This window comes from Chaetodon auriga, chromosome 20, assembly GCF_051107435.1.
Source record: "Chaetodon auriga isolate fChaAug3 chromosome 20, fChaAug3.hap1, whole genome shotgun sequence".
Lineage (NCBI taxonomy): Eukaryota > Metazoa > Chordata > Actinopteri > Chaetodontiformes > Chaetodontidae > Chaetodon > Chaetodon auriga.
Genome location: NC_135093.1, coordinates 16,912,661 through 16,926,991, shown reverse-complemented (window position 1 = coordinate 16,926,991; position 14,331 = coordinate 16,912,661). Strand labels below are relative to the sequence as shown.

Genomic DNA, 14,331 nt, shown 5'->3' with positions numbered 1-14,331 from the left:
GTCTGAAATATATCTAAATTAACTGACCACAAGCAGATTCTCTCTTGTCCTCTTAAGTTAAGGAGGTTGGCTCTTGTCTCAGTGAAAGAAAGCTCATAAACTATGCTTTGTTTTCTTAAAATATATAGGGCTTGGGTGCTGCTTGTACCATGTCCCATTAACTCTGTGAAAGATGTATGGTCCTAGTTCAACCACTGAAAACATTTTGAATGATCCGATGGATTGGATTAAAGCATGCTCTGAAGTGATGATCCAACTAAACTGTGATCTTCAAGCCTTCACATGCTATTAATATGCATTAGTCATCAGATATATCCATACTTTGATCCAAGCTCAGACTCTCCTGCTCCAGTTTTATTTCACCTCCATGTTGACACAAAGAGGAGACATGAGAGGGGTGCAGCCGTTAGCAGCCGGGATGGGTGTCAGCAGCTCTTGTGGTGATGGAGGCGCTGTAATGAGAGAGGGGTGGATCAAAATGTTAGGTTTAGCAACCTCCAAATTATTTTTGAAGCGAAAAGAGTGTGTGTGGGACAAAAGGAACCCCAGAGGCCTTTTAAAAATGTCTCACCCACAAAGAAAACACACAGAGATGACAATAAAAATGCAGATCAGTGGATGAGCTTGGAGGAAAGTGGTTCAATAGCAATTAAATATGATCAGTGAGGTACAATAAATGGTTTAGTGAGTATAAAGAGGATGGATTAAAAAAGGAGAGGTAAAGACATTCCGCCCTTGCATGGGAAAAGATAGACTTGGAGGTGTGGGACAGACTGATGCCAGTTTCCGGGCTGAGAACAAAACAGCAGGCTTTGCAGCCGCTCCCTTAAAAAGAAACAACTGATGTCATCCGTAAAACAGCCAAACAGAACCTGTTGTTAAAGACGAATCCCCTGCCTGCGTGTGTCTGTGCTTGCTCTGTCCCAGGCATCATCTCAGTCCATAGAAATACAATGCATAGTAAACACAGTCTACAACCAACATATCCTGTGTGGTTACAGTAATACATAGCTACGCTGACCTCGAGGCAAAAAAGAGCTTATAATGAAAGACTGCAGCAAGTGCAAATCGCAGGAAGTAGGAGTAAGATTAAGGCTCAGAACTGGATGTCCTGTAAGCTACTCAGATCCAGTATCCAGTGTTGAATGGTCAGTGCATGTTGGAAGAGTGACCTCTTCCTCCTTGATCTCTTCTGTAAATATACAGCACTGCTCTAAGGTCATGTGCACACAAACGTACAGTTAAGGTCTTCAACCAGCACCAGTTGGACGTTGCCCATAAGCCTCCAAACCCAGTGGGTTTCTGGCTGTTTGGCCCGCCGTGAAACACAATGGAATCCACAGGCAGAGTGTGGGAGAAACAAACTGCTGCCTTAAAGGAAGTGATGAACTGGCCAGTGCAGCTAGAGCACACTAAGAACATCCAGTGAGTTTAAAAATACGCATTGTGTTAGTCCTGTCATAAATTTTGAGGGAGAGGACTTGTTTTTAGAGGAAGACTAGGACAGATCACACCAGGAAAAACACCAGGCTTACAGCTTATATTTGGATGATAATACACAAAAGAGCTCTGAAAATTCCCCTTTGCGGCTTATTGAATCTACTGGTGGATGATATCTGCTCTTGTTGTTTTGAATCCAACAGCTTTTCTCATTCGTCTCACACTTAGATGTGTTTGACAGACACACGGTAACTGATGAGGCATTTCACTCCAGGATTTATTAGTCTGCAGCAAGGGCGACTGTCATTTCTCAGTGCTGCGGTATGATTGACTGAATGGAACTGCAGGCCAAGCAGAACTAATGAGAAACATCTTGTCTCAGGCTCAGCGGCTGGCTGCCTTTCACCCCTCTGCTTCTTAAAATGAGGCCATTAGAATACAATGGCTTTTGCGATAGTTAACAGGCAGTGAGAACAGCAGTGCAGGTGCAGAGTTGTAAGTGATTTTTGCAGTGCAGCTCCCCTCACTAGTGACTGAAAGAACCCTTCTCAGCTCAGCTGTGATTCACAGTTACTGCCTCACTCGTTCAGTACGGGTATGAGCTGTGATACGTTCACTTACTGTTGTGCATATTGGCTAAACAACTACAATGTGTAAACTGAACAGAGCAAAACCATTTGACTCAGCAAAGTGAAGTGTTGTATTCACCATTAATTTCATTAATGTCATGCTTTCAGGCATTTAAACACAGAGGTTTTGGGCTATACCAGACAAAAATTGTCAGTCCTAATGATCCTATATCAAACTATTAGGCCGTCTTTTGAGGCTAATGTAGAGCTCTGGCAACCAGAGACAGACCAGAAACTCACAATGCAATTCTCTGATAGATGAATGACGTGAGCTGATGATGAGTCGCAGTGCTACAATTTACCAGGCATGTGGCATCTGATTCCTAAAAATTGATCTTGTGTAGCAGGAGTAATCAACTAGACAGTATATTTGCCAGATTTTCAAATAAAATAAAATAATTTAGCCATAGTTAGCCTTTTATTTCTTAAAATTTTTGCTTTCTTACAAAATCAGTGTTCACTCTTCACTCTTCCATGACAATCCATAACAATATTTAGATACTTAACTAGGAAATGCTTTCGAACCTCCACTAAGGGGGCAGTCAGTGCTCCATACAAAACCTGCAGTTCAACTACCAAACAATGAGTCTTGACTTAGCAAAAAACTCCTTGTCAGGATCCCAGGAAGCAAACAAAAGCACTCCATTTGAGACTCAATACAACAGTTGGCCAACAAAAATAAACCCGTGACGCCTCTTGCCTCTAATAGACAAGCTCAGGGATTCTCCTCCAGAGTTCCCTCCTGTAGTCCGGCCAGTGCTGCTGTGGGCTCCAGGGAATGACCAGCCTGGGAGCCAAACAGTTAAAATGTGGATCCACGGAGTGGAGAGGACGGAGCTGGAGAACAATCTGATTCTGTAGAACAGGTGAACTATGTTTTACGGACAGCATGATAATCGACAATCACTCTCAGGACAGACTGGGCCTCTTTCCACTGGTGAGTAATGTGAGAAGTGCACATGTTCTGAATTCATTAATGTTCTTCATGCTTCCTGTATGCAATGATTTATTCACTAAGTCTGTTTCCATTGTACTTTGCGGCACTTCGCTTGTATTGACACTAACTGTTAACTGTTCAATTTTTCAATTCATAACAGCTGACAGCTTAATATGATTTGGCCATTTTAGCATTAACAAAAGTGTGGTCAAATCAAATAACGAAGAATGAATGAAGAAAGCTAACAGCTAATAAAATGGGGAAAGGAAACAGGATACTGTACAGGTCATGCAAATGGCTGCTTATATTAAAGTTTGAACAAATGTGTTTTTAGTTACTGTTAATGCACACACAGCTAAATTAATTTGGCAAGTTAGCGGAAACCATTAGGAGCGCTCATGATGACTGATCACTTCACGTCTTCTAATGAGGCTCTGAAACAGTCGAAGATATTTCTGCACACTGACTCTCACCGGATTAATCCTGACCCAGTCATTACTTTCATCACATTCAAACAATTCCCACATGACCCACCCACCCAAACGCACTTTCTCAAATGCCCAGTGAATATTATGTCAAGTCCACCTTCAGCTTTCCTGAATGAAACTTGGACAAACATTTACAAAAATGAAAGGCGCTCTTTGAACTTCCAGCCCTGAAGCAAAGCCAACACAACAGTCACATAGTTAGAGGAAGGAAAGCCACATCCATTCAGAGCTTAGATAAACACATGAACTTCTCTGCCCCCGTGGTGCCAGCTATCCTAAACATGTCTAACTAGCCATCACTCATCTCTGCACAAAGGCAGCTTCACTCTTGTTTCGTACTGAAGGCCTGAACAATAGTTCATGAAGAACACTTCACATGAGGCTGTTGCATGTGTTAACACACTGAGCAGCTTCATGAAAGAGACACTGTAGTTCTCAACTTACCTTACTTTGCTTTGCAGTTTCTGGTTCCCTCTGCCAATCAGAAATTGTCTGAGCAAAGCACTTTAAACGGGAAGTGAGAGCATGACACAGGAAAAAAACTGAGAAGTCTTCTGTGGCATATTGACCATCATGTATGCCATGTGATCGTCGGGATGTATTTGCTGTGTGATGAATTTTGTGTGAAAGCACTGATGCAAGGGATGGATGTTTAAAGCATCTGGTTCAGAATCAGTTTCCTATGATTGCATTTTTCTATTTCCCAAATCAAATGTTTTTCTCAGGAGCACTTCAGCAGTGTTCAGATCACAGCGGGTAGAACGCAGTGACGATATATCTGACCAGGAAAGCAACATGAACACAAGTATATAAGCAGGAAAGCGCTTCAACATTCTGTCAAGAAACTGTGAAAGAGGACAGGAAGGAAGGAAATGAGTGAGTGAAAGAAAGGAAATGGTTGCTGGCAAGTTAGTAAATGAAATACAAGGATGGTGACGTACATGACACCAGTGCTGGGTCTGTCTTTATTATTATTTCTATAGTTCTTTGATTTTCTGCTACTGTTTCTGTTGCCGCTTGTTTGATTAAGACCCAATTATTCCCTGAATTCATGAAATAGGATTGCCTGTCACTCAGTTGTTATTTGTTCAGGAAACAATCATTTTTGAGAAGCACAGGGAGATAAAAAATATACTGGTCTATACTGGGATAAGGGATACTAAAGCTCATGCTCATAGATGTTTTAGGAGTTACCATATTGTTTATTTATAATCATACTTTTATTTGAATAAAGATGATTTTCAGTTCTCTACCTACCACACAGCAACAGTTTTAAACAAAGTTTCTTCCTTATTTCTCTCTGCCATGCTCAAAAATGCTTAGATGTGCATGCACACACACACACACACACACACACACACACACACACACACACACACACACACACACACACCCCTACTCTCTCCCTCTGTTCACATTTCTAATCATCAGATGTAATCTGAAGCGCTGTGTGCACCACCTCACTCAATTAGGTCAGCACCATTTCCTCCGGTGTGACCTGCATATCTCCTGACCTGTATTTCACACTGCTGAGGGAAATGACTCAGGCTTATAGATCATATTATACTGCTGCCTTGTTGTTTCAGGAGAATTACAAATAATGAATAAAAGGGAAAATCCAACAGCAACAAATGGGCGGGTCTGGGTGAAGGACATAGGCAACAAGAAGGAAGTAAAATGCGTTTGAGTTTGTCTGTGGTTTAATATTTCAGAACATATGGCATCTTGTGGCTGTGTTTTCCCTTCTCTACTGCTTTTGCTCTGACAGCCACAGTGGAATCAAATCCCTAATCCAAACAGATTTTTGTCTTTCTGTGGGATTATTATTCACTTCCCTGATTCAAGTGTGTCTTTACATGCATGTGATATCCCCTTCTTAATGTGGTTCCATAAATAACCAGATTTAGGTTGGTGGAGCATGCAGACCTAAAAATATAGCCAGGTTTGGACAATTAGTGAGCCTCAAGCTCAGATGCTGAGATTTTGAATTATTCAGCCACTGTACTTACTGTGCTAATTTTGGGTTTAAGCAAACTTAATGCCTTGCAGAGTTTTCTAACAATAGCACTAGTTATGCTATTCTGTAGCTCGACTATTAAAAATAACAGCGAGCTGACCTGACTTCATGCAGCTGGTGCATAACCTGAGCGTATAAAGACCTGTGACATGTTTAAGTTTTCTTTTCACGTCTGTGAACAAGAGCAGCCAGCTGGTGTCGATTATTTTAGTATGCACACGTGCTTTTCCTGTTCTGTGACATGTCAAAATGCCCTCCATGAAAGAAAGCTCCTTGTAGTCCTTCAAACCAGCCACATTAGTTGAGAAGGTAATGGAGTCATTCTGCATCTCTTTTTCTGTTCTCTGATTGGTCATTAATGGAACTTTAGAGGGAGAAACTAGTTATTAAGTTGATGGTCACAGTGGCCACATAAATGAGACTGTTACTCCAGTCCAGTAACCTTTTCTATCTGGAAATAAGTTAGCCCAGTTGGGCATCTCAAGAGCTTCTTTTTTTTTTATTTAGCAGTTTGTGTCTCTTTATCTTGCCATCAAGCACCTGATGCCTCTTCCTGGTAAACCTGGAAATGCTCATTCAATTGTGTAACCTGAATAAGACCTTGTCAGACGATGACCAGGGCGTGGTTGCATGACTCTCTGCACTGTTTCTCGTCACAAACAGCAGAATTCATTTGATTTCCATTTCAGTTCACAAAACAAACCCTAACCCTTAACAACAGTAAGCAATCTGATGGCAGAGGTCTTTCACCTCGCAGCAGATCAGGGATATCTGACTGCGATCTGTGCTGATTTCAGGGTGGAGTGACATGATACTGTGATTTATACAAAAGCAGCACCACCTACTGGCAGGAAATAGGTACTGTGTTGATTCACATCAAGTGAAAGTGCATCATATGAAATGAACCAGGCTAAATTTAGACACAGGTCACAGCTGAGTAATGTCTGAGGTGCGACTACAGTATGTGATACATCAACTGCTGACAGTGTGTGTGATTGTGTGTGTGTGTGTGTGTGTGTGTGTGTGTGTGTGTGTGTGTGTGTGTGTGTGTGTGTGTGTTCATGCATGCGTGTGTCTGTGTGTGAGAGAGCTGCAGTGATGTGATTGCCGTATCATGTCACAGCTTGGGAAAAAGGCCTGACTGGAAACTATTTACAAACAGCAGAGTTAAGCGTGTCAGCACTGAATACTTCAATGATGATTCATCATTTATTTTTAATACATCTATTTTAGAGTGGAAGAGTAATGGTTAGTGTTTTACTTTGAGGTAAACAGATAAATACCAAGGATACAAAATACACTTTCTACTTTTGGACCAAGTCAGAATTTTCCAGTGATACCTTCCAGTGAAGCTCATATAAAGCTTACATGTGATCAACACTGGCCTATTCTATCAGCGAACACACACACACACATAGAACACTCTCAGTATTTTTATTTGAAACAGAGTAATGCCAGAAACAGACACAGTTACTGCAATCTTTTAAAATTTCCTCCCCTAAACAGCGTAGCGCCCTGCTGTAGCTGCTGACAGCCATAAAGTCTACTGAGAGCAAACAGCAGTTGCCTGGGAACAAAAGCAAACAAATCCCATGTCTAGCCAAGTGAGTCCAGGAGCTGACAGACTCTGCACAATATGTCTGCAATCTTTTCTCATCTAACTACAACAGTCTGACTGTTTTTTTGTGTCCAACAATCTTTGGTGGCATCTTGATGTAGAGTGTAATTCTCAGGCTGGAGAAATCAAATGACACTCAAACTGCACGACGTGTCTGGAGTCGTATTCCCTTCGTCTCTTTCCTGGTATTCAGTGTGCAGGACCTGAGGAAGCGGACGCATTCATGCTGGTGAGAAATCAAAGATTCTTCATTATGAAATGATTTGCATGAAGGGAGTTCAAAACAGCTAATAAACTATTGACTTTAATCTTAAACATTTCCTCTTCTCTTTTTTTAATTATATTTTGCAGTAAGATTGCAATGTTGTTCAGTGTCAGACAGTAAAATCAATCTTCTGAACAAGCTATTCTGCACTGTACGCTGATTCCAACCTGTAACTACACCAGAATAAAGCAGCAGTGTTAGTTCCTTTGCTTTGTCATGGAACAATGGTGTTCATGTCACAGATATTTTATTTAAGGAGGAAGGTAAAACTCACTTTTGTCTTCTGTTTCAGCTGGCTGGACTGTGTCAGGTAATATAATCTTGCAGACCAGTTCCACTGTCAGCTCCTCTGTCTCAGCGCATTATTGAGTACTGTTAAGTACAGTCCCTGTCACCATCCTGCATCTCCCTGCAGCAGAATGGCCAAGAGAAAGAAAACCAGGCAGACTCAAAGTAAGACAATCACCTTGAAAATGGCTCTGAACTGCATGGAGCTGACGCTGGACGGTAAACGCTGTCTGAACCTCAGTTTCAAGGAGATCACCACGGTGCCAAAGTGTATCCAGAAGCTGTCCGACATGGATGAACTGGACCTGAGCAGGAACCTGATCAGAAAGGTCCCGGACTTTATCGACCATTTCATCAGCATCTGTGTTCTGGATCTGCACAGCAACTATGTGAGTATGACAGAAAAAATGCTTCAAAAAAAAAGTTTATTTGACTATAAGCCAACGGCTTGATACAAAATACTGTTGAAATACTGCTTCAGCATTAGCAAAAGAAAAACACAGGTTTGCATGCATGCTACTGCAACCTCAGTTGTCCTTTTTTTTAACTTCGACTCAAAAAAGTACAATTTAAAACCCAATTATCAGCATTTTACTTAAAGGTGTATCCCACCAATTTTTAGTCAAAAGTTTAGTGTATTTGTCATGAGGAGAGCTGTTTAGCAGGTTAAAACTGCTTTTTGATATGTTCTTTGGCACTGAAGGAGCGGTCTAAGGTAATAACCCCTACGATGTCATCAGAGTTACCTTGACTTGAGATTAGAGTCAACAGATCTCTAACCACAAGCCTGCACTGAGGTTGTATCACAGACTGTGTTTTCATCGCAGCTGGAGCAGCTCCCTGTGACTATCGGTCGGCTCCAGAACCTGTTGATCCTGAACCTGTGCAACAACCGTCTGACCAGCCTCCCCAGCGAGCTCGGCCTGCTGAAGAAACTCCACACACTCAACCTGGGTCTCAACCAGCTGGAAGCTCTTCCGGCCTCCATCGGTGCATTGAAGGAGCTCCGCCACCTCGGCCTCTCTGACAACCGATTCACTCGAGTCCCTCGCTGCCTCTCGAAGCTGGACAAGCTTGAGAGGGTCAACCTGGACAGGAACCCCATCTGCACTGAGCAGGCGCCCAGCCAGCAGGCATTCATGATAACAGAGAGGCTTTACCTGGTCAAGGAGAGCTTCCTGTGCGAGGGCTGCCTGAACAAGTGCCAGACTGAGAGGAAGAAGCTGGAGGATGCGGCAACGGGGATGGAGCCCAGATCAGTGGGTCTACCCATCAGGCAGGTGTAGAGATCAGTTTCACTTTCAAAAACACGTTCACAGAAGGAAATTCCTAATCGTTATTAATTACTTCTTATATTTGCCTCACTGTAAGATCAACCATATGAGATCATTTCATACTGTAGTTACTCTCGACTGGAAAATGGTTTCAACTGGCACTACAGCACCATCTGCTGTCTTGAAACATGCAGAAAGGACCCGAATGTAACCTCTGTTAGATAATAATGCACATGATGCACCAATATAGTTATGACCTGACTCTTAAGTTTGAGTGGGCGACTTTGATGACAGAAATCTAATCTATGATTGTCTCACTTGTGGTTTATAGTGTAAAAATACAATTGTTAAACAGCATAGATCAAATTTGAAGCAGTGATGTATAATAAACTGTGCGATTATGTAAAAACTGTGTAACTGTGACCCACATGCTGATTTTAGCCGCATGGAAATTAACAAATGAGTGTACTGTAAATACTGTGTATTGTGCTGAATGTGTCGACGATCTCTTTGACCTAGAGGGCAGCAAACACTCACTGAGTACCAACACTTTTATCAAACAGCACCTTTATGTCTTAACTTCTGACCGTTTCAACAAGCAATACATTATGTGACATTCATAACAGTAAAAGTACTCTGTCAATACACTGTAGACACCGTCAAGGCTTGAGGAAAGGCAATGCTGCACATTATGCGCAATCACAGCAGTGTGACGCTTTAAAGCAGAAGTGTAATTTACTCATTTACAGTGTATTTTTGTCTCACGATTGTCCTTTAAATAACCACAAAACAAGTCTGATGACTTTCTTGTTTAAATTAAACTTCTTGGCTTAACTGTACCACTCTGGGCTTTTGAAACCAACAAGTTGCTGTTGCTGTTGCTCCTGCTAAGATGGCACCAGGGAGATTTGAGGTTCTTATCATTATTCTATTGATTTTTATTTTTCTGATCAATTCAGTATACACATCAAAATACACACCTAGAACTAATAACAGATGACTAAAGATAAACATTACTCATGAAGTTCATATTATTCTATGTCACAATGGATCAAATGTGTAAAGGGTCACTCGAAATGACCCGACTCAACTCAACTCTACTTAGCTACTGTATATTTAGAAGGAAAAAAAAGCTGTAAAACTCCCCTGTCCACTACCTGTCCAGCACCACCAAACAGCAGCTAAAGCTAGCAACCAGCTGGTGAACATAACAGAGCATTTAGGCCACAGCCTCTGTCCTCTGTTTATTCTTTTCTATCTCATTCCTTTATTATTATTCTCCTTCACACCTCATTCTCACTGTCCTCACTATGTCCACACAAACAATCAATGCAATCTGAAAACCTCAGAGGCCCTTGTCACCCACCTTTTACCACATCGCTGATCTGAAGAGTGCTGAGTAGACTGGATTAAGATCTCGGTAGATAGGCTCATTAAGAGATGGGGAGCCCATATTGACTCAGTCATATTGTGGGACTGAGCGATGCTACAGTGAAACAGGAGGGAAGTACAATAGAAGTCTGAAAACTAGAACCCTCAGAACTACCAGAACATTTCAATGATAGACATGTGATTCCTTATAATGGCGCAAGAGCCATGAGAGAGTTCATATCTGTGTATTTATTTAAGGTATCTCATCATTGCTTGGCTTCCTTGTGTGTTGTAGCTGGAGGTCTGTTACAGCTGAACAGTCCGATGCTCTTTGAGCACCACTCCACACACACACACACACACACACACACACACACACACACACACACACACACTCCCACTCAGGCTCTGTCAGTGCTATTGAAAATCAATTCGCACACATTCGTATGTGCTGCCTTTTTGTTTGCCCCTGCGTCTTTTTCCTCGGCCGTTCCATCAGTGTCTCCATCCCCCCAGTCTCTCTCGTACGTCAATCACCCAAACACACACAGGCAGGCAGAATGAATGAGACAGAGCTGCTGTAGAGGCAGAGCAATGTAGCCACAAATAGAATCTAATTAATTTGGATTGCATGGCCCTGGCTCTGTTATTGGGTGAGATAGAGGGCGCTTGGACGTTGTTACATTATAAGAAATGAAAGCAGGAACTTAAAAAGCCATTATGGGGCTTTCTATAAGCTAAAGATTCTTCTACTCATTATGGATGTATGTGTCGACAGCACCACTTGCCACATTCATTTTAAGCCATCAGTTGGGCCTCTGCTGCATTGCTTTACAGACGTCCAGCTCAGTTCAAAACCATGGTGACATTATTATAACACAGATTACTTTAACCTGCATTAATACACATCCAACAGACATGGAGCAACATCAGCATTCATTAAAGTTACATTCACGCTCCTCCCGGGTTGGTTTTAGTCTTCACCAACTCTTGAGAAAAATATCTTTTTAGCCACTAAATGCTGGGCAAGTTGAGTACAGACAGCTTATCAGAGCTGGTTTGCTAAAAACTGTTGCCTCCTGTGGCTGGACATGGGGTTGATGAGAGCAGTGACACTGAATCATAACAGTAAAGTTATTGGCCATAAAAACAATATAATAAGCTTTAATATGCCAATTAAGAGCACAGGGACTGTAGTGATCAGCGTGTTTGTTCATTTTACATTACAGTAACACCTCTCATCTCTCTTGCACCTTGCTAAAGAGAGTGTCATGAATTTAACTCTACTTTTTATAGACAGGGATCACAAATTCTTTTAAAAAAAAAAAAAAAAAAGAAAAGAAAAGAAAAGAAAAAAAAGAAAAAAAATGCTCTTTTTGTTCCAATATTTCTGTTAGCAGTTGTTCACAAACACCATTTCCCAAAATTCCAAGACAGTTATAGGTTAAATCTTACCAGCTTGACAAACCAAAGCCAGGTTTCCATTCAAATGAAGAATTTAAAAAAAAAAAAAAAGCGGCAAAAGAACATGTGAATTAAGGTGTGCTTCATCCACTCCCATTATGAGATTATTTGGAGTTGCTTTGTGGAGATAAACAGTTGGGGGCGCAGCTTTCCCTGTCACATTAAACCATTGCAGGTAAAAGAGGATGCAGCTAGTAGACATAATTAAATAAATGACAGTCAAACGTCAAACACTGAAAAACAACATAGCAAATACAGAAATATAACGTTTTATTTCCCTAATTTGAGGTTTTTGGGTTTTTTTTGCTATATTTCAACATCATTTAGAATTGTCAGTGTTTCTACACAGGTTTTTCTTATGCTACACATAAAAACAGGTGGAAGAAAACCCACCTTATGACTGTCAGAGACAAATTCTGCCACCCAGACAGCAGAAATCACCACCAAAAAGTTGGAAAGATGATATTGGAATAGAGCATGGGAGGATGTCATGGATAAGGACAATGAGGTTTAACATTTATTAATAAATTAATTAATAAACCAATAAATGAGTGGATGCATTGAATTACAGTTAATGGCTAGAAGCTCGTAGAAAAGCAGCTAGCTGTGATTTGGCGTCGTGACTTCATCTCTATATATATCCCTAATATTAACTTCCTGACTGCGGCTTTAACATCAACTCATTTCATAAAGCCTTTAGGGCAGCTTGTCTTCTGGAAAATGCTTACACGCAGCAATGCTAACCTAACAAATGGACTGAGTGAGAGAATTCAGACAAAGAGACACACACGCAGTCAGACAGGCAGAAGGCTTCCATCCATATTGCATACGCCACGGTCTGCTGTGCTGTCAGCTCCTCTCATAACCATTAGTGGATGAAGTCATGGCCCTGTGCTAATTGTCAGTGACAGAGTAGTGAGGAGGGTAATGGGGGCAGAGAGAGACAGACAGAGGCAGACAGACAGACATAAAGACAGACAGACCTCGGGGGAAAACACCTGTCTGCTGTATCTTCACTTAGTCCCACTACTCTCTTAACAAGCTTCAAATTATATGATGAGAGGTTCAGGCACTGGATTCTTACTCGTCTCTAATGAGCAAAAATTTCCAAATCTCTTTGAGCAGCGTTCTTGCTTCAGTGCATATTAATTGTACAATTACAATTCCACAGAGGCTTTAAGATTTAAATGCAAATTTAGTAAAATATTTCTACTTTAGCATTCGTCTGCTTACACATTATTATTTTGTTACTGCAAGTGGAACAGTTTACTTAATTAAATGTTTAGCGGAGAATATGGAGAATAATTTGCTGAACAGGCTGAGATTTAAGAGCTTTCATTAAGCTTTTTAAGGTTTATTAAATTATGAAGGTTTTAATATTATTCTGTCTAATGAAGGCAAACTCCTATTATAAGCCTCTCCTCATAGCAGCATCAAGTAGAAATAAAAATTACCTCATGCATGTCTTTGAAATCTACTTTTTTATATGACTTTATTCAAAGAACCTGATAAATATAGCTCCCTCATCATTTGAATGCAAAATCCATATAATCATCATCATATGTCAGTATTACAGTAGCGAAACATCTCAAAATTATCTAAAGGCATTTATTGTCATATTACCTAATTGCGGTGTTATTTATTTAAAATGTCCAACGGAGGTCAAATCCGATTGTAACAGCAGTTAAAGTTACTGTTAATACAGCCCCTCTGTCCTCGCCAGTGAGTGATGCGGGCCATCGGTGGTGATCAATAAGTAATGCTAAGTCAACATTCACACCTTTAGCAGCCCACTGGTCTGCTTCAGCACAGCCCCTCTCTGCCTACTATGAAATTTTAATCATCCTCAGTATCAATATTTAACTAGGGTTTCTAAAATCTGTGGATCCAGAGGACTTGTTAGCATTCCGAGCACGCTTCATCCTCCGTGACACGATTTGACCTCTGTGGTGACTGATGGGACTGAGGAGATGATAAACACAGTTATTAAGAGAAACATCAATGGTTGCATCTTCACAAGTTCCTTTTCGCCATGATGGGTTTTGTTGAGGTGCTGGAAGCTTGGTGATGATGTAATGATGCTCACAGGGTCAGCTGGGAATACGCTCTGCAACTTAGCTGGCTTGCTAAATGTCAGCACACTCGCTTTGTTGCTAACCAGACAATAATATTTCCACATAGTTCATCGACTCCTGGCTCCTGCTTGGAAATCATACCTCTTTTGTGAAGCAGTTTATTGTCCAACAGAACAGGATGCTGCAACACACCTAGATTAGGCTGGACTAACAAAAATATAGAGAGTATAGTACATATTTTTTTCCCATTTCCATGTTAGTATCAACATGTTTCTGTCCATCACATCAGCAAAAACATTTTTAATATCCTCCCTTCTAACATAAAAGTCAAATTTGACACTGTGCTGATTAAAAAAAGATGAAGTAGAAAGACAAGCAGCTCTTCTTATGGAAGAAACTAAGAATTCCACTTTAAAATACAACTATGTCTGGACGGGATTTAAATTATGGATGACAAGCTAGGTC

At 41.0% G+C, this 14,331-nt stretch overlaps 1 protein-coding gene across 1 annotated transcript; it reads left to right on the top strand.

Moving 5' to 3' along the window:
* The first annotated feature begins 7,092 nt into the window (after positions 1-7,092).
* On the top strand, positions 7,093-9,427 carry lrrc18b (leucine rich repeat containing 18b). The gene is made up of 3 exons (XM_076760678.1): positions 7,093-7,358; positions 7,687-8,071; positions 8,510-9,427. The coding sequence occupies exons 2-3, from the start codon at positions 7,814-7,816 to the stop codon at positions 8,966-8,968; spliced, it is 717 nt and encodes a 238-aa protein (XP_076616793.1). The 5' UTR covers positions 7,093-7,358; positions 7,687-7,813; the 3' UTR covers positions 8,969-9,427.
* Positions 9,428-14,331: the final 4,904 nt, after the last annotated feature.

Coding starts and splice junctions, on each gene's coding strand:
- lrrc18b (XM_076760678.1), top strand. CDS start 7,814: ATGGCCAAGAGAAAGAAAACCAGGCAGACTCAAAGTAAGACAATCACC. Junction 8,072..8,509: donor TGGATCTGCACAGCAACTAT/GTGAGTATGACA, acceptor TTTTCATCGCAG/CTGGAGCAGCTCCCTGTGAC.